The sequence below is a fragment of the Coregonus lavaretus genome (genome assembly GCF_964263955.1).
Source record: "Coregonus lavaretus genome assembly, chromosome: 6".
Lineage (NCBI taxonomy): Eukaryota > Metazoa > Chordata > Actinopteri > Salmoniformes > Salmonidae > Coregonus > Coregonus lavaretus.
Window position 1 is genome coordinate 2,484,824 of NC_139993.1, and position 21,066 is coordinate 2,505,889.

The 21,066-nt window shown below is 44.8% G+C and overlaps 1 protein-coding gene across 2 annotated transcripts in view; it reads left to right on the forward strand.

Moving 5' to 3' along the window:
- Positions 1–844: 844 nt before the first annotated feature.
- septin9b (septin 9b) overlaps positions 845–21,066 on the forward strand; it is a 77,676-nt gene continuing 57,454 nt past the window's right edge. Inside the window, exon 1 of one of the 2 annotated variants that reach the window (XM_084164520.1) lies at positions 845–925. In XM_084164520.1, the coding sequence (XP_084020646.1) occupies positions 901–925 (25 nt within the window). In that variant the 5' untranslated portion in view covers positions 845–900. Of the gene's footprint in view, positions 926–16,686; positions 16,748–21,066 lie in introns of those variants that run through there. The other variant, XM_084164521.1, reaches the window with a different exon arrangement.

Below are 21,066 nucleotides of genomic sequence, written 5' to 3' on the forward strand. Positions count from 1 at the left end.
TTTCTGTCTGTAATAAAGCCCTTTTGTGGGGAAAAACCCATTCTGATTGGCAGGGCCAGGCTCCCAATTTGGTGGGTTTATGCCCTCCCAGGCCCACCCATGGCTGCGCCCCTGCCCAGTCATGTGAAATCCACAGATTAGGGCCTAATTTATTTATTTCAATTGACTGCTTTTCTTATATTAACTGTAACAGTAAAATCGTTGAAATTGTTGCATGTTGCGTTTATATTTTTGTTCAGTAATAGAAACATCTGAGAAATTAATATTTATAGGCCTAAATAGGGTGTTTGTGACATTTTACACCACAATAAAATGCAATGAATGTGTTCTAATTTACGAATAGAACCTCCTCAATCTTCTATGTAATGGTCAGTAAAGCGACATTTTGGGGACGCCAATAAGATCAAACACATTTATTCCATAGGGCAACAACCCATGACGTCGTCTCTGCGACCTCTCTCTCTTCACATGGATTGATTGGATGCTTACGCACGGATGATGTCATGCATGGAAAGCGCATCACTAAAATAACAGCATGGTCATAAGTGGGACGTGCGTAAAAGGCACATCAACATCCATTCGTGCCACTGATGAGCGCGTGATTCCATATGCACGCTCGTGTGGTCCTTGAAACTTGGAGCATCCCACGAAGTGCACATCAGGCTTGGTGAAACATCCAGCGACGAGAAATAATACAGGCTAGGCTACAATAAGTTAGAGTAGGCTACTCGATTGTTTGAATTGTGATACGGCGAACGGTTACGCGTGAGCCGCGGCAGACTCTCCAACAGTGAGAATAGTGAAAGGAGAAACGGGATCTAGTACAAAAATAATTGGACGAATACTCGATTTATTTTTTATAGGAAAACGTTGACTAAGTGTCACCCAAACGACCAGAACATGAAGAAAAGTCCTGCGAATTCGGGTATGTTGGGAAATGTGTTATTTCACTAGTGTGGAATGCACTCTTGTGCTCCCGCCCCTCAATTCCAAGTTGCTTTATTTCCAAAATATCTTGGCGGCTTGTTGTAGCTGATGTGATATTTTTGAGTGCATGTCTGTCTACTGTGTATTTTCAGCACTTAGTTTGATTCCTTTGTATTTTAATTTGAACCTCTTTTATATACATTTCTGAATACATTTTAGTTTAATGATCTATGAGCTAGTGTTTTTCCCTACATGTCTGCATGTGTACCATATGCCTGGATTTCCCTGTATTTTCATTACTTGCATGACTTGTCGTTAGACAAATCAAAGATAGCCTATACTTAAACGCAGGGAGCAGTACAGGTCAGTCACCCCTTTATTCCTTTTCTCTCCTTTTATTTATTTTCTCTCTCTCTACACAGCTCTTTTTTCTTTTTCTTCTCTCCCCTCTGACCAGTGTGTGTATGCAGACTGCGTGTTCTCCATCTAGAGGACAGCCCCCTGGACTTCTCTAGCCATTAAGGCCTCTGTCTGTCTCATTATGCATCATCCCTCTGTCCTTCTCCTTCCCGCTCTCTATGGCTGTGATGTGCTGGCCCTCTCTAGGCTGTACTCTATTAATACACATAGTGGTGTGTGTGTGTGTGTATATCTGTCACAGCATACCTCTGCTCACTGGCTCCTCTCAGACCCCATCTGTGCTTCCCACTCGTTCCCAACGTTCAGGACCACAGGACTGGCTCCTGGGATCAAGTGGATCAGAGAATCGGAAAAGAACACATGCTGATGTCACAGTGTTTTTTAGTGTGTTGGGATTCATACTCAGATCACGGTTGGCAAAACAGCACAAATAGATCTGGAACCAGGCTAAGCATCGTTAAATCAGTGTGTGACCTTTCAGAGGGAAGGAGAATGGCCTTTAAAGCAGGACCTTTTCCAACATAGCATTACCCTCAGCAGTTTATGGAGTGTTATCAGTGATTATCATTGTATGTCGGCTCCTATCTCTGTTTATCATCCCAGAGACCTGGGAGACCTCTGATACGGATTCCAGCCCTCTCTTAGTGGTGGTGTTGAGACAAACCAGACAGCCTGTCCCAATTCTCACCCTAACCCTTCTCCTTGGGCCTTTCCTTTCAATGTTAAATCTGTAAGGTGTTAGCAAAATGGTGGAAGCTCCCCCACTACACTGCTGATACCTATTCAGACCCTTCAGATCTGCTTATACTGAAACCAGTGCTCTGTTTGTGAGGTTGAGACGGAACAGAGACCCACTCTGAGGGGAAACTCACCCTGGGGCTTTTCTGCTTAGTTCAAGCATTGCATGGATGCGTCCTGATTAAGGGGCCGCCACTGGCTCTGTTGCCTGTATTTCTGAGCTGATTCTTCATGAGTTATGATGATGCTGGATGGATGCTCTGTTCTAGTGGCAATTCTGGGCTTGTGTAGTTGTCACAAGTGGAGATGTTGAGAGAAATGGGGAGAAATGTAAAAAAGCACCTGCACCAAAAAGGCTAAAAAAGCACCTGCCGCAATGGTGAAAAATAACCTGCCTCAGGTTTGCTCTGGTCTATTTCCCATCGCTGTGGTTAGCTCTGGTCTATTTCCCATCACTGTGGTTAGCTCTGGTCTATTTTGCATCGCTGTGTAACAGTGGGGGGTCCTTCTACCTCATCTACTCTCCTCCTCAGTCTTCCATTACTAATGACCAGTGGACATAGATATTATTAGATATTTTTGTCCACACAGAGGAATACTTTTGTTTTGTGTCTGATGTCTCCTATGAAGGCAAGGCCAGGGAATCTTCATCTGGACAGAGGCCTCTGTCTGTCTGTCTGTCTGGGACACAAATTGAGAACTAATGGGCTGGATGTACCCATGTTGTTGCCTATTTTCCAGTAACAAACTCCAAATGAAAGCGTGGTGGGGGCTGAGCTGAATAAATGCACTCCCCATCTCTCTCTCTGTACACATGAGCGAACCCAGTCAGCTGCGCTGTACACTGACTCCTCTAAGGATTCATCCTCACACTGAATGGACCTTTTGTGTTACGGAGTTGCTTAAGGGGGTGTTATGAACTGGTTGCACTTGCCATTTTCTGATACTTGCCTCCATAATGAAATGGGTGTCAGGTCTCTGATGTGCATTAGCAGCAAGCCTTTCAAAGACTTAATTGCAAATAAAATGATTTTCACCACGAAAATGGCTAAGTTAGTACTAACAGGAAATAAATTAATTTATTGTTAGTGTGTATGAGTTACTAATCTGTAACAGTGTTTGTGTTTTGTTTGTCAGGTGTGTCTGTTTGTGTGTGGTGTAGTCGTCCTTAAGAGAGCAGCACTCACAGTGATGTCATTGATGTGAGGAAGTGACAAAATGATCTCAGTCCCCAGGGTGAGCCCTGTGTACAGTATTTTGCTTAAGGAGGCTGTTGGCCTAGGTTTGGCCCCAATTTGGCCCTGGCAGATGTGCATTGGGGGCAACTGGGACCACTAGGCATCTCTGGTTCCTGGACACAGACAGTTGAAAGTAGGGCAGAGTCTCTCAACTCTGGTCCTGGGTACCCCCACACAGAGAGTGCAGGCTTTTGTTCCAGCCAAACACTAACTCTTGAATCAACTAATCAATGAGCCATTGACCAGTTGAATAAGGTGTGCTGGATCAGCTGAATCGGATTAGTGCTGGGCTGGAACAAATGCCTGCATACTGTGTGAGTGTGTCTGGACCAGAATTGAGCAACACCATAGTAACGGGATGCTGTGTATCAACCCTCTGTGTGGGTGGACAAGTTGAGCAACCCTGTATGTAATAAGGAACTTTGTGTATCTAGTTTTTCTCATTAGGCTCCAGTGTGTCAGGCGTCCTCCTACTCAGTAGAACAATGGCAGATCCAGGTCCCGTAGTGACCAAGCAGCAGATGAGGAGTCAATACTGCTCTTTATGTCTCCTTAACAATGCTGCCTTACAGTGAAGCCAGCTCATTCCCTGAGTCTGAGACACTCTGTACTGGACCAACTCCAACTCCATTAATACACACTGTGGATAGTGCTTCCAATGGTTCAGTGAGTTAGAGCATGGTGCTGGCAACACAAGGGTTGTGGATTCGATTTCCCGCACGGGCCATTGTTTTAAATGTTCGGCCTGTGTCATTGGAATGTTAACCATTCTGGAAGTATCTTTAGAATAAAGTGTCTGCTAAATGACCTATTAAGCTCTCTCGTTGATGAGTATCACACCAGAACTCCCACTCAGAAAAACCCACTACTTAGCCTATGGCTCTCAAAGGGACTTGGTGTTCTGTGAATTTGCGTATCCCCTCAAACGGTTACATCTCCATTTCCTGCTGGAGAAGCTTTAAGCTTTCATTAGCCTAATCTTAAGCCCCCCATAGGAAGTGACCCATTACTTATTATGACTAATTTGTCTCCTGTCTCCCCAGGTCCAGATGCCTCTATAATTAGCCTCGCTGTGCAAGAATGCCCACTGACGTTTTGTTTCGGAATGCCGTCAAAAATGCCGGAAATACTGTGGTGTGCTCTATGACATCATTAGCCACTGTGTTCAGCTATATATAGGGATGTTGATTTGTGTAACACGGATGACGTTTCAGCTTAAAGCCGGAAGGGATGACTGCCATTTTACGGGCTCCTAACCAACTGTGCTATTTTGTTAGTTTTTTCGCATTGTTTGTAATTTATTTAGTACATAAAGTTGCTGCTACCGTCTCTTATGACCGAAAAGAGCTTCTGGACATCAGAACAGCGATTACTCACCTCGAACTGGACGAAGAGATTTTCTTTAATGAGTCCGACGCGAAGGATATACTGCTCTCCGGAGACCAGGCCCAGATCTCCGTCATTTGCATGAAGAAAAGGCGGAGATACAGAGGGAGAAGGTCGGTGTGCCTTGTTCGGATTCGTAGGCGAATGAGTAAATCGCCATTACCATCGGTTCTATTGGCCAAAGTGCAATCACTGGAAAACAAACTATATGATCTACGTTCGAGACTATCCTACCAACGGGACATTAAAAACTGTAATATCTCATGTTTCACCGAGTCGTGGCTGAACGACGACACGGATAATATAGAGCTGGCTGGGTTTTCCATGCATCGACAGGATAGAGCAGCTATGTCTGGTAAGACGAGGGGCGGGGGTGTGTGTCTATTTGTCAATAACAGCTGGTGCGCAATGTCTAATATTAATGAAGTCTCGAGGTATTGCTCGCCTGAAGTAGAGTACCTCATGATAAGCTGTAGACCACACTATCTACCAAGAGAGTTCTCATCTATATTATTGGTAGCCGTCTATTTACCACCACAAACCGATGCTGGCACTAAGACCACACTCAACGAGCTGTATAAGGCCATAAGCAAACAAGAAAATGCTAATCCTAGTGGCCAGGGACTTTAATGCAGGCAAACATAAATCTGTTTTACCTCATTTCTACCAGCATGTCACGTGCAACCAGAGGAAAAAAACTCTAGACCACCTTTACTCCACACACAGAGACGCATACAAAGCTCTCCATTGCCCTCCATTTGGCAAATCTGACCATAATTATATCCTCCTGATTCCTGCTTACAAAACTAAAGCAGGAATTACCAGTGACTCGCTCAATACGGAAGTGGTCAGATGACGTGGATGCTACGCTACAGGACTGTTTTGCTAGCACAGACTGGAATATGTTCCGTGATTCATCCAATGGCAATGAGGAGTATACCACCTCAGTCACCGGCTTCATCAATAAGTACATTGACGAAGTCGTCCCCACAGTGACCGTATGTACATATCCCAACCAGAAGCCATGGATTACAGGCAACATCTGCACCGAGCTAAAGGCTAGAGCTGCCGCTTTCAAGGAGCGGGACACTAATCCGGACGCTTATAAGAAATCCCGCTATGCCCTTAGACGAACCATCAAACAGGCAAAGCGTCAATACAGGACTAAGATTTAATGCTACTACACCGGCTCTGACACTACAAAGGGAAACCCAGCCGTGAGCTGCCCAGTGACGCGAGCCTACGAGATGAGCTAAATGCCTTTTATGCTCGCTTCGAGGCAAGCAACACTGAAGCATGCATGAGAGCACCAGCTGTTCCGGATGACTGTGTGATCACGCTCTCCGTAGCCGATGTGAGCAAGACCTTTAAACAGGTCAACATTCACAAGGCCGCAGGGCCAGACGGATTACCAGGGCATGTACTCAAGGCATGCTACATATGTCTTCACTGACATTTTCAACCTCTGTAATACCCACATGTTTCAAGCAGACCACCATAGTCCCTGTGCCCAAGAATGCGAAGGTAACCTGCCTAAATGACTACCGCCCCGTTGCACTCATGTCGGTAGCCATGAAGTACTTTGAAAGGCTGGTCATGGCTTACGTCAACACCATCATCCCAGAAACCCTAGACCCACTCCAATTCGCATACCGCCCCAACAGATCCACAGATGACACAATCTCAATCGCACTCCACACTGCCCTTTCCCACCTGGACAAAGGGAACACCTATGTGACAATGCTGTTCATTGACTACAGCTCAGCGTTCAACACCATAGTGCCCACAAAGCTCATCACTAAGCTAAGGACCCTGAGACTAAACACCTCCCTCTGCAACTGAATCCTGGACTTCCTGACGGGCTGCCCCCAGGTGGTAAGGGTAGGCAACAACACATCTGCCATGCTGATCCTCAACACTGGGGCCCCTCAGGGGTGCGTGCTTAGTCCCCTCCTGTATTCCCTGTTCACCCACGACTGATTGGCCAAGCACGACTCTAACACCATCATTAAGTTTGCTGATGATACAACAGTGGTAGGCCTGATCACGACAACGATGAGACAGCCTATAGGGAAGAGGTCAGAGACCTGGCAGTGTGGTGCCAGGACAAAAACCTCTCCCTCAGTGTGAGCAAGACAAAGGAGATTATCGTGGACTACAGGAAAAGGAGGGCCGAACAGGCCCCCATTAACATCGACGGGGCTGTAGTGGAGTGTGTCGAGAGTTTCAGGTTCTTTGGTGTACACATCACCAACAAACTATCATGCTCCAAACACACAAGACAGTCGTGAAGAGGGCACGACAACACCTTTTCTCCCTCAGGAGACTGAAAAGATTTGGCATGGGTCCCGAGATCCTCAAAATGTTCTACAGCTGCACCATTGAGAGCTTCCTGACCGGTTGCATCACCGCCTGGTATGGAAACTGCTCGTCATCCGACCGTAAGGCGCTACAGAGGGTAGTGCATGCGGCCCAATACATCACTGGGGCCAAGCTTCCTGCCATCCAGGACCTATATACTAGGCAGTGTCAGATGAAGGCCCAAAAAATTGTCAAAGACTCCAGTCACCCAAGTCATAGACTGTTCTCCCTCTGTTTTTACACTGCTGCTACTCACTGTTTATTATCTATGCATAGTCACTTTACCCCAACCTACATGTACAAACTACCTCGACTAACCTGTACCCCCACACATTGACTTGGTATCGGTACCCCCTGTATATAGCCTCGTTATTGTTATATAATTTATTTAGTAAATATTTTCGGAACTCTATTTCTTTAACTGCATTGTTGGTTAAGGGCTTGTAAGTAAGCATTTCACGTTAAGGTCTACACCTGTTGTATTCAGCGTATGTGACAAATACAATTTGATTTGATTTTAAAACAGGGCCATGTCACTATGGCTTAGGGTGATGGGCAGTCCTCTAGCATTATTCATTATTTAGTTATATAACTTAAATAAAACACACACGCCTTCTGTTGAGAGCAGCTGTCATTAACAAAGCATTACTAATGAGCTAGTCATTATTGCCATGCAAATGAGCTTGTAAACATAATGTGGACAGTCATATTTGGGGGTAACAGACTGGGTCAGTCATCTAATCAAGATAACAGTTTCTACCCCCAAAACTGTTTATTGCATTTCCGCAGATGCATTAAAAACAGTAATTGACTGAGTAATAGCATGTGTTTTTAAAAAGAGTCGATTTTAAAGTACTATGGTAGGTAATGTGGATGGCCATGTCAATTACTAGTTGCTTAATGTCCCAGTAGAAGCCACGTAGGGCATATTTAACACTCTGCGGTCTTGTATTTATCTGGGAGTGCTCTGTTGCCAAACTCCACATGCACAGACACTACCACAGCGCTCGTGTGTGTGTGTGTATGTGTGTGGAGACTGTCTGGGTCAGTGCAGCGGATTTAGACATCAGGAGCCTGCCATGCTGATTACAGGGGCACAAGCCACACGGAACCACAGGAACTCTCTTTCTCTCCCTCTGCCTCTCCATTTCTCCTCTCTCCTGCTCTCTCTTTCCTCTCTATCTTTCCCTATGCTTTCTCCCTCTCTCCCTCTATCTCTCGCTCTCTCTCTCTCACTCACCATGACTCAGTTCAGTCTAATTTGCAGGGACAGGACAGAGGTGTGTGTGGGTGGAATCTCAAAACACACATTATTGTTGACTACCTAACCCTCAGTCTTGTCTGTCCATACACTCTGTACCCTGCTGTGTGTTAGGCAGTACTTAGTGAATTGATAACGCATCCAAGCCACTGTTGATGATTCATTTTCTCAATGTCAACATGTGTCAGTATTTAACGCCATCTGTCAGTTCCATCAACTCTCAACTCTATTAGTTATTCAAAATGCTAAGTGTGGTTCTGACCTGGGTATTAGATAGCCTGAGTCCCAGATCTGTTTGTGCTGTCTTGCCAACTCCCTTGTTATGAGTGTCACGCCAAACAAGTTGCAGCACAAACAGATCAGAGACTCAGGCTAGGTCTGGGCTATGTATAGCTGGAGACTCCTGGACCAGAGACTGTGAGGATATCCCATTCTGCCCTGTTTGCTGCCAGCTTCCTCCAGACTCTAATTACTACCTTATGGTGAGTAAATATCCAACAGATATCCCAGTACTACCACAGCCAAGCTGGGAAGGACAGACAGACGGACTGCAGTCCAAGCACTTTTACAGCACAAGATTTGATTTAACATATTACTGACCTGGAATTGGGGTTGGGGGTTGTCAGACTTTTGGAAGGAAAAAAGTCTGTCTTTGAGTTAGAGTTGAGAAATTATTGTCCTGTGGAGGGGAGTGGTTTAGATTGTAGATACTAGTTTGTATCTGTTTGGTACTGTGAGCAGCCATACCAAGAGTGATTACTCATCCTTTGGGACAATGCTTATTCAGCTATATATTGGCCAAGAAATTAATTCTCTATTTGGTTATGAACTGGGAAGTGTAACTTCTCTCACTGACTGGTTTACACCAGGTCATCTTTAACCAATGAAAACCATGAGAAACTGCTAGCAAACAGAACCGTCAAGGACCAAGTCTAATCACTGTCTTATTGAATCCAGGCCTCACTCATTAACTCACCCACACTGACTCCACATAATCGCAATCTCAATCTGCGTCTTTACACTGGTTCAATTGCCTTCTATCTGCCCCATGGCAGGAAATGCCAATCTAGCGAGTGGGAATCAGTGTGTGTGTGAGAAAGAGTCCTTCGATCCCCCATAGCCCCAGTGAGCCCCACTCACGCATCCCCTCTCCCCCAGCATTTGGACACCATCAGTGGAGAATCTGGGGATGGGGATTGGGAAAGGGCTGGAGCATGTGGCTGCCATCGGGAGCAGAGAGAATCGGGTGATTGGATCAAATCAAGGTCCCTCAATCAGGCAGAGTGTGAGTGTGAGTGTGAGTGTGAGTGTGAGTGTGAGTGTGAGTGTGAGTGTGAGTGTGAGTGTGAGTGTGAGTGTGAGTGTGAGTGTGAGTGAGTGTGAGTGTGTCATAGGCCCCTAGATTAGCAGCTGCTATATGTGTCGTAGCAGGGGAAGCAGTAGTTTTATTTAGGATGGTGACACTTTTTAGAACATTGCAGATAGAAATGAATATGTAGAGCTTATTGATTCCTTAATGTAAGTGATCCCCAGGCTAGCAGGTCTGGTTGTAGGAGCAGGGCAGTAGACCAATGAGAAGGACAGGCCTGTCTGTCTGACAGAGAATAAGGAACTGCACTGCGTAGCGCTGAGATGAGATCATAGATTGTGGCTGCAGCGATGAATCGGGCACACTGTTTTTTTATTTTCTCTCTCTCCCTCGCTCCCCTTTTTCTGTGAAAAGTGGATTCTTTACTGCATCATCAGCTCTTCCTGTATGTTTAGGAAGGCGGTCTAAAAGTGTGTGTGTGTGCGATTATGCCTGTGTGTGTATCATCGGCCCCCCGAGGCCCTTCCCCAGATGTGCAGAAGACACTCTCCTACAGAGGGAACCTCCTGATCTCTCCTCTCCTCCTCCTCCTTTCTTCTTCCTCTCCATTGACCCTCAGCCCTTTCACTACCTCCTCCTCTCTTATATATCTCTCTTCTCTTCCCCATCATCTTTTACCTCCTTCTGACTGTTCCTTCTCCTTCATAGTGCATCACCGCCCCATATGCATGTCTTTACTAGTGGCCCGATGTGTGCTGGTCCAGTCCTTAACCCGTATGTAACAAAATGTAGCGTGTTTGTAGTCACGCGTTTGGCCATAGGTCATGTACTAAAGTGACGGCTTACATTTCATGTGAACCCTTAGGCTCACCATGCAATGTCCATCACCGTGTAGCCTACAGCTTTTTTGGGGCTTGTGTGTTTGGTGTGTTTGGACTTGCATGGGTGCTTCTGTGTACGTGGCTGTCTGTGTTTCATGCCCATCTGCCCTACTACACAACGTGTGTGTGTGTGTGTGTGTGTGTGTGTGTGTGTGTGTGTGTGTGTGTGTGTGCGGCTATGTTTACAGGATGTACGGTCATGCGAGAGGAATCTGCTCTGGATAATAGCCTTCCTCCCTAGGCTGGGTGGTGTGTGTGTGTTTCTGCATATGAGTGTGTTTGTGTGTGTGTGCATGCCCATTTGTGTGTGTGCACGCGCATGTCCGTGTGTGTGTGTGTGTGTGTGTGTGTGTGCGGTGTATGGCTGACTCCAATTATTCGACTGGTCGATTGTTTGGTCGATAGGCTGTTGGTCGACAGAGATTTTTTTTTTTGTCGAGCAGTAGAAAATATAGATATATTTTTCTTATGGCACACGAGACACCTGTCTTATTTGCGCTCATTTCAGTGAGCTAATCCATTACGGAGGCCTTGGGGATGGCACAGTCCAAGAAGAAGGGGAGTGTGGCTGCACAATGCACGTCTCTCTCCAGAATGCGCTCTCTCCTGTCAATTTGTTCACATTCATTGTTTCATAACTTAATTGTGTGAATTGTTTGCGTTTCATTGTTAGTGTCTTTCAATTCCCCATTACATACAGTTGAAGTCGGAAGTCATTAAAACTTGTTTTTCAACCACTCCACAAATGTCTTGTTAACAAACTATAGTTTTGGCAAGTTGGTTAGGACATCTACTTTGTGCATGACACAAGTCATTTTTCCAACAATTGTTTACAGACAGATTATTTCACTTATAATTCACTGTATCACAATTCCAGTGGGTCAGAAGTTTACATACACTAAGTTGACTGTGCCTTTAAACAGCTTGGAAAATTCCAGAAAATGTTGTCATGGCTTTAGAAGATTCTGATAGGCTAATTGACATCATTTGAGTCAATTGGAGGTGTACCTGTGGATGTATTTCAAGGCCTACCTTCAAACTCAGTGCCTCTTTGCTTGACATCATGGGAAAATCAAAAGAAATCAGCCAAGACCTCAGAAAATAAATTGCAGACCTCCACAAGTCTGGTTCATCCTTGGGAGCAATTTCCAAACGCCTGAAGGTACCACGTTCATCTGTACAAACAATAGTATGCAAGTCTAAACACCATGGGACCACGCAGCCGTCATACCGCTCAGGAAGGAGACGCGTTCTGTCTCCTAGAGATGAACGTACTTTGGTGCGAAAGTGCAAATCAATCCCAGAACAACAGCAAAGGACCGTGTGAAGATGCTGGAGGAAACAGGTACAAAAGTATCTATATCCACAGTAAAACAAGTCCTATATCGACATAACCTGTAAGGCCGCTCAGCAAGGAAGAAGCCACTGCTCCAAAACCGCCATAAAAAAGCCAGACTATGGTTTGCAACTGCACATGGGGACATTGATCGTACTTTTTGGAGAAATGTCCTCTGGTCTGATTAAACAAAAATAGAACTGTTTGGTCATAATGACCATTGTTATGTTTGGAGGAAAAAGGGGGTTGCTTGCAAGCCGAAGAACACCATTCCAACCGTGAAGCACGGGGGTGGCAGCATCATGCTGTGGGGGTGCTTTGCTGCAGGAGGGACTGGTGCACTTCACAAAATAGATGGCATCATGAGGAAGGAAAATTATGTGGATATATTGAAGCAACATCTCAAGACATCAGTCAGGAAGTTAAAGCTTGGTCACAAATGGGTCTTCCAAATGGACAATGACCCTAAGCTTACTTCCAAAGTTGTGGCAAAATGGCTTAAGGACAACAAAGTCAAGGTATTGGAGTGGCCATCACAAAGCCCTGACCTCAATCCTATAGAAAATGTGTGGGCAGAACTGAAAAAGCGTGTGCGAGCAAGGAGACCTACAAACCTGACTCAGTTACACCAGCTCTGTCAGGAGGAATGGGCCAAAATTCACCCAACTTATTGTGGGAAGCTTGTGGAAGGCTACCCGAAAAATTTGACCCAAGTTAAACAATTTAAAGGCAATGCTACCAAATACTAATTGAGTGTATGTAAACGTCTGACCCACTGGGAATGTAATGAAATAAATAAAAGCTCAAATAAATCATTCTCTCTACTATTATTCTGACATTTCACATTCTTAAAATAAAGTGGTGATCCTATCTGACCTAAGACAGGGAATTTCTACTAGGATTAAATGTCAGGAATTGTGAAAAACTGAGTTTAAATGTATTTGGCTACAGTTGAACTTCCGACTTCAACTGTATATCACCAGTAGTACATTTACCGTTAATTCCTATCATTTCTAATCTAAAATGTTTGTTTGGTTACGGTAATGTCTGTTAATGCATTCAATATATTATTATTCCAGTCTTTTACCGTTCTCATTGTAGGAGTGGACACGTTGTTTGCAGAGCACTTAACCTATGCTACACTTGTAAGAAACACTTTCATTCCATTTAAGAGTTCTGTCAATGTTGAGTATGGACGCGCACCTTATTACGCATAGAAGTAAACTTATAGGCTTCTCAAAGTAAAGTTTTCTTCACCTCAAACAGTGAGGAAACAAAGTCTGTTTTTACATCCATTGAGAATGACAATAATTCCTCAATGTATTTTAAAAATCTTTCCAGCTCTGTCCCTTTTGAAAACCACTCGGGGTGAAAGAGAAAATGTCATGCTCTGATACAGTGGAAACTTCATAAAATAGGCCTACTTGATTACTTCTTATCCCTTGCACAAATAGCCTACAGCTGAGGGCCCAGAATAATGTATACAATGTTGCAAGGTGCTTCAGGCCAGACCCAAGTTAATAGTTGATACAATGTTTCAAGTTCGTTGCAGACAGGCCTTTTTAGGTTTGTATTATTTTAATTTAGATTTGGATAGAATTTTGATTAACCACATGACAATGATTTTGAGATACGAAGACGTTATTATAAATGAAATGAAACTGTTCCACGAAAATGTGCATATGAAAACCATAACTGGCATGCAGATCAGTAGAAATGGTAAGATAAATTGGCATTCCAAGTGAGAAAGTTTGCCGACTCCTCGTGCAGCCTATTACCGGCAACTTCAGGAGAGTAATGTCAGAATCTGCGAAAGGCAGCAGGAGCGGGGGTTGGATGGCCGGACAGGTTAAGGTTTTCTTCTTCTGGTTTCTTGATCTCTGGCTCCCTCTTGAGTCATATGTGTCTTATTTCATCAAACAGTGAGCTTAAAGCACCAGACAAGCTCAATGACCTCTCTCTACAGATAGACGCTGGAGCTGGTCTCGCTCTCCTCTCTCTACAGACAGACTCTGGAGCTGGTCTCCCTCCTCTCTCTACAGATAGACACGGTAGCTGGTCTCTCTCCTCTCTCTACAGATAGACGCTGGAGCTGGTCTCGCTCTCCTCTCTCTACAGATAGACACTGGAGCTGGACTCTCTCCTCTCTCTACAGATAGACACTGGAGCTGGTCTCTCTCTCATCCATTAGGTCTCAGCATGCAGCCACTACAGTACAACCCTGTTGAGGCTTATAGTAAACCAACGTTGAATCAGAGCTGGTTTACCGTAGCACCACTGTTTAAATGCTGTACACATATCACAAATCAAAAAGTGTGACACCAAAAGATACTGCTGTCTTGTTAGTTGTCTGAGTGTCACAAATAAGAAGTCACAGATTCTCACGTGTGCATATATGTGTTTCTGTGTGTGTGTTTGTGCGCGTGGCCGCGTGCGTGCCTGCTTGCATATGTCTGTGTGTGAGAGACCACAGTGCTTTTGGGCTCAGGCCAAGGGTCTGACTCTATCTCGCCTGACCAGCTGAGCACTGACTAGTTCCAGGGTAGACTGGGTTAGTGCTGCCATTTGACTGCCCTAAAGAGTTCTCCTTAATTAAAACACGTCATAAGCAGTCATTGCGTTCTACTAACTTTGTTATTGCTCAACAGCTTTAACGGAAAAGGGAAGGGTGTTTTTTTATGTTGCTAGTCTTGACCCTGATTTTCTCTGCTTCAAATGTCTGAGGACTGAGCAGCATAAGACACACACACACACACACACACACACGCTAAAACACACACATACGCACACACACACACGCTAAAACACACACACACACACACACATGCTAAAACACACACACGCACAGAGTGCAGGATGAGGCAGAATCAGCCAGGGGCCTTAAAGCCGGGCCTCTATTTTTGACAGACTTACGTAACATTGAAAAACACCATGTGGATGTAATTTGGCTTCTTCCTTATGACTGAGTTCCTCTTTAATTCAGCATCAAAAAGGTGAGAATTTATCCAGAGTAGCTTTGATCTGTTTCTTTGTGTGACCTTTAGTAACCACACAGTGTGTGTTTGTGTGAGAGAGCATGCATGGACACACCAACGCACACATATGGACACACAAACACAAATCCACAAATCCACACACCCCTATCCCTCCATCCAGTCCCTCTACTCCCCCACACAGACATATGGCTATATGACATGAGCAGTGGGGGAGTGAGGAGAGCCAGAGGCAGGAGGTGCAGCAGAGGGGGAAGAGACATACAACTCCACAGAGATGGTTTGGGTTAGAAGGGACCCTAGATAACAGGTTTCTTTTAAAAGGGCTATGTAGATACACATAACTCCACTGCTCATCCATGACTGTCTCATTCCCACTAGGATCAGGTATGTGTGTGTGTGTAGAGTGGGGTGTTTGTGTGTGTGTGCCACAAAACTCTGTAATCTATTGGCCATGGGGCACCCTTTCATGACTGCTTCCAACTTCCTTGGGTCACTCATACAGTAGAGTGGGCTATTTAAAAACAGGATCTTACAAGACAGAGTGGAAATCCCAGAGAAGTTTATTATGAATGGGTGTGAACTCACTTCTGATCACACTCTTTGGCAGAGAGACTGTTATTCCAGTGCAAAGTTTGGCTCAATTTTATGCTTTTGACAGCGTATGACAAACCCCCGTCGACACGTACATCATCCCCAGCCCCGTCTCTTGTATCATCATCTCACCTCAGATAAAGCCGGGCGTTTGTCATCAGGGCGAGCCAAGAGAAACAACTTGCCGTATCGCAACTGTAGCATATCACTGTCCTCACCCAGCCGCGGTTCCTGTAGACTAAACTAAAACAGCCCAGGACAGGTCACATTCATCTGAAAGAGCCAAAGGGTTTGTCTCCAGTCATGTTTACGCTAAAGCTATCTAGATAGCTAAGTCGCTAACTCTGGCTAGCTAAAATCGCTTACTCTGCAGTATCTAGGAAGGGATCGGATGTCCCTTTTGAGAACAAATGGAAAGGGAAGTGGAGAGCTTATAACTTGGACCGCCCTCTCCCTTTCACTCACACTCACACTCTCACACACACACGGGTGTGTTTGTTTGTCCGTTTTCTCGCCCAAACGGCGGCTCGCTAAGTGACCTCTCCGGAGAGCAAGGTGGAGGGTCAGAGGACAGAGTGTGTCCTGCTCTCCCGGCATTAGGGGAGGGGTTGGAAATGGAGTGGGGTTAGGGGTGGGCACTATGGAATGCTCCAGGTCTGTTAAGTGACTCCAGTGTTTGTTTTTCCTGATTAAACCCCAGTCAATAGAACTGGAGCTACTCTGGGAGGATAGAATACACAGTCTCTGATCAGGAAATGTTAAAGTTCCTATATATCTCTGATACTGTTTTGAGAGTATTCTTCATCCGCTTACCCAATGTTTACATTGTAACCATGGCGTCTTAGGATGGTGTCGAAGGTCCCTACACATACAGTATCAGAGAGGGTTTGTGTGTGTGAGAGAGAGTGTGATTGGGGGCCATTGAATAGAGGTAGCGGGGTGCTTGAGTACCAGGACCCTTCTAGTGTCCTAGTGGTGGAGAATCAGTCACATGGGTCGACTGGTCAAGGCAGGAGGGAGAAGAAAAACAAAATAACAAAAGAGAGCGAGAGAACTTCTATATGATCAGCACATGGCCACACAGTACTAACACTATCATGGCAGATTGAAGACATTAGAACTACAGAAGGAGGGAGGGAGAGAGGCAGAGAGGGGGAGGGAGAGAGAGAGGGGTGACTAAGTCAGAGAGACAGAGAAAGGGGAAGTCTCCAGCAAAAAAGGGAGGTAGAGAGAGAAAAAAGACAGACGTTACATGTGGCTATCTGAGGCTGCGAGTGAGTAATGGAGCGAGACAGAATAGCCGGTAAGTTCTGGGCTCTCAAACGTTTTTTTTTGTGCATAGTTTGGAGTCTTTTTCAATGAAGAAAAGCTGCTTAATTCTCTCTTTTCTAACTCACTTGGTAACTTTAAAGTTTGCTTCCTCGCCTGTGTAGAGGAAGCCACGAGTCATTCGGGGTTCGGTTTGCTTAGTCGGGCAGTACAGTAGGCGCTGGGGCACTCTGTCTGTCTAGTCTGCTTGCCTCACTACTGTTTGAAAGAGTTTAGAACTAACGAATTCATCTTGCTAGTAAATTCCACAAGTTTATGATCATCTGCTCTAATGATGATTTCAGTCTTTTCACTTTGGACACTTTTTTGTTTTTAAATTCTCTCCATTTAAGGGTTGAGTTGTAACAGTTTACTGTTGCTTCAGCTGGTAATCTTTGTCTCTCTTTCTGGCACTGTCAGCTGTGAGATACTGTACGGTTGCCTTTACTGAGTGTGCTTGTCTGCATGAGTGTGCGTGAGAGTGAGTGGGCATCATGTGAAGAAGTGTCAGATATATAACTACTATTTAAATCCTTAAGCCCCATGACTACAAGGTATCCTGGACACTACTATTGAAAGATATGTGTAAAAGCCACAAACCAAATATGCAATTTGTGACTGAGGCATTGCAGTAGGATTGCATTGGATATGATGGGATAATGATTCACTACAGCTGACCCTGATGTGGGAGCCAGGCTATAGACATGATTAACTCTGAATAATGTCATAGCCATGCATACGAGGGAGTTTATGCTTGGTTTCAGTCATCTGGATTAACTATGATGATGGGAAAGTCTATTTTTAGTTATGGGATGAGGCATGAGCTCATGTCTCATGTCGTCGCTAATATGCTTTTTTTGCGGTTGTGGCCTCCGCTAGCGTATTTTCAGGAAAGCCTAGTATGTCCCACACAATGTGTCCTGTCAGAATGCGTGTCTTGTCATTCTGTGTCCTCCCCGCTGTTGCTCTGAGCTTCAGGGTTGATATTCCTCCACTTCCCCTGTTAATGTCACTCTCTCTGTTTACACATAGGAGATAGCCTCAGTCATAGCACTATCTCTGATCCATAGACCTGCCTAATCAAATCTTTCATTGGTATTTTGATGAGGGTTGCGTGTAGAGGGGCTTCTTAACTGGCCTATATGGGCTCAGTCTGGATTAAGATGATAAGGCTAATCCAACAGGCTTGTGGAGATTAGCGTCGGATATCAAACTGAGCGTCACTCTGAAAATTAGCCTTCATGAGATGGCTCCACTTCAGCTCAGAACGCATTTGATCTGCTGTGCACTCACTGTATAGTTCTAGATTAGACCACATGGAGGCAGTGTTGCTATGTGAGTTTTCCTGTCTCTCTCTGCAGGCAGTCAGTGGAGTGCACCACCATTTCACTGAGTTCTGTGAAAAGTTCCATGTGGATGATTCATATTTTGCAGACAGGGATTTCTTTCTTGTGTGAGTTGGAAGAATTTAGCAAAGTCGGACGTTGGTGGGGGTGCGGAGGTTGTTCAACAGCTCAAGCGTTTGGTGGCAGCAGTTGCCTTTCACCCAGGAAGCCCTGGGCTGAGCAACTTCCTGTTTCTGCTCAACTCTTTATTTTTTTATGGGGTTGCTGCTATGACAACCAACTTTCCCCCCAAAAAGCGATATGAGCTACAGTATTAGGTCCAAAATGTCCCACTAAGACTTGTGTTCTGAGCCTCAGTCTCCGCTCTCTGTTTTGGCTCTGTAGTGTTTCAAACCTCACTGCTATAACCCATAGCATCAGACCTCAGAGTTACGGCCATGGTGTAGCCTGTCTACGCTCGGCTGTGCTGGATTTAAGATAATATGTTCAATGTGACGTCTCATTGATCATCTCTACATATGGTCAGCACATTGTGCTCTAATGGCAGATAGTTGACTCACTCAATGTCACTGGCTGCTGCTTCAGCGGAAAAATGAAAACCGACATTTAATACTTGAACTGAGAGGAGATCAGAAATACCATGTAAATGTCTGTATTGTGACATTGAGATAGAGATATGATCAGAACAGGATATCCTTTTGGGTGACACTCATCACAGCCATGGCAGGCTATTGGTGGCTGAGGTGTGAGTTGATAGACCAGTTGAGGTCGGCAGGTAGCTTAGTGGTTAAGAGCGTTGTGCCAGTAACCGAAAGGTCGCTGGTTCTAACCCCCGAGCCGACTAGGTGAAAAATCTGTCGATGTGCCCCAGGGCACTTAACCCTAATTGCTCCTGTAAGTCGCTCTGGATAAGAGCGTCTGCTAAATGACTAAAATGTAATGTAAAATGAGGTCAATGCGGAGGGAGGGAGGTGGAGATAGCCCTTGAGTAAAGGGCTTTGCTCTGAACACTGGTTCTTACATGCTCTCTGGATCAACACAAGGCCTGTTCAGTGTGTCACACATCAGCTTACTCATCCTTCAGCTGCTGTATGTGAATATTCTTTTGAAGTGGTTTGGGTTTTGCACAATTTAAACAGTGCAGTGAATGCTGACGATAGCCAATGCAGTACCCTAAAGACACAGCACAACAAACATTTACATTTACATTTAAGTCATTTAGCAGACGCTCTTATCCAGAGCGACATACAAACACATGCAAGACTCCACTCACACACACACTACCCAATGGCTAGCCCCTGTAGAGGAAGTTGCAAGGCTCTTTGTGTTCCATAAAAGCAGTGTACAGGATTTCCTCCATGAGTCAGCTGTCGACACTTCTACCTTCCCACCTCTCTGCACCCTACCTTTTATTGTCTGCTAATATTATTATTTCTCCACTAGGATAAGACCGGGCCCAAAGAACACGGCCCTGGACATTGAGAACAGGAAAGTAGGAAACTGGGTGGACAGGCTCTATGGAAGCCCCACCTTTGGTGTTGGGAGTTTGGCTGGTACTAGGCTATTATATGGAAATGACGGAACGGGGGTCAAATCTGGGGTTAGGTTAGTCATGATATATTCGTCAATGGATACTGGTAGTCTTGGAGGTGTATCACAGCAAAGGCCAGCTCTTGTTTGACCCTTGTATGATCTATGGGTCTGACTGGGCCTTGCACTAGTGGAACAAACATTCCTTGAAGGTGTGGAAAATGCTAATGTAACGTGTAGGGAATGCTACAATAATGGTACGTTTAGATGGTACGAGGTAGATGGTAGATGGCAAACCGGATGTCATTGATTTCAATGAGAGCACGACAGTCAGCCGCAACGGTAGATGGGAATTGCCGCCAGAGTTCAAATATTTACACTTTTGCCGTCTGCCATAGCGTTGTTTTTTTACCGGATGTTGATTTGAATTGTTTGTTTACTGAAATCACCATGGCAATGCATACCATTGTGCTGACTTGCTTTTGCCATCGCCATGTTTCTTGCTTTCTTGTCTCGCTATGTTCTGTTCTTTATTTTTGTCTTATTATTATCAATCCGGATGCCTAGTCACTTTACCCTGCCTTCATGTACATATCTACCTCAAATACCTGATTATTATCTATCCTGATGCCTAGTCACTTTACCCTGCCTTCATGTACATATCAACCTCAAATACCTCATACCTCTGCACATTGATCTGGTACTGGTACTCCCTGTATATAGCTCCATTCTTGTGTGCTTTATTTGATTCCTCTTGTGTTACTATTTTATTTTTGAACTCTGCATTGTTGGGAGGGCTTGTAAGCAAGCATTTCACGGTAAAGTCTACACCAGTTGTATTCGGCGCATGTGACAAATAAAATGTGATTTGATGACGACTGGTATGACAGTTTTTGCGTCCCTCGTCTAAACGCAGCATAACATGACGTGTGAAAAGGCACACTTCATCGCACAGAGTGTGTTTTATGCCTGATGGGCAAAGTGTGAAATGATCCAGTCAGGCTAGGAGGCCTGGCATGTTTACAAGTTATAGTTGGACAGCTCTCTCGCTCTCTCTGTCGCTCTCTCTCTCTCCCTCTTTCTCTGAGTTTTATTATACCGTTTAATTACGTAGCGTTTCTCTACTCAAGCTTTTATTGAAGCCATGTGGATTTAGCTCCGTTAATTCCATCAGCAGTCAGCAGTGTAGTGTTGCCACACTGTCTGGACTGAAAGGTCAGGACAATCACTTTTTAAAAGGTGTCCTTTTAGAGAAACTAAACTGTCTAATCCCACACACATACACTCATAAATGGAATTGATGTGGGGCAACTGGTTTTGTGTCACTTCCTGATGATGAACATCTATGGTTGTGTGTTCCTATTCATCTGAAATTGACCTGACAACCAAGTCTGCAGGTACAACCAGTGAAGTATTAGGAGGCCTACACAGTAAGTGA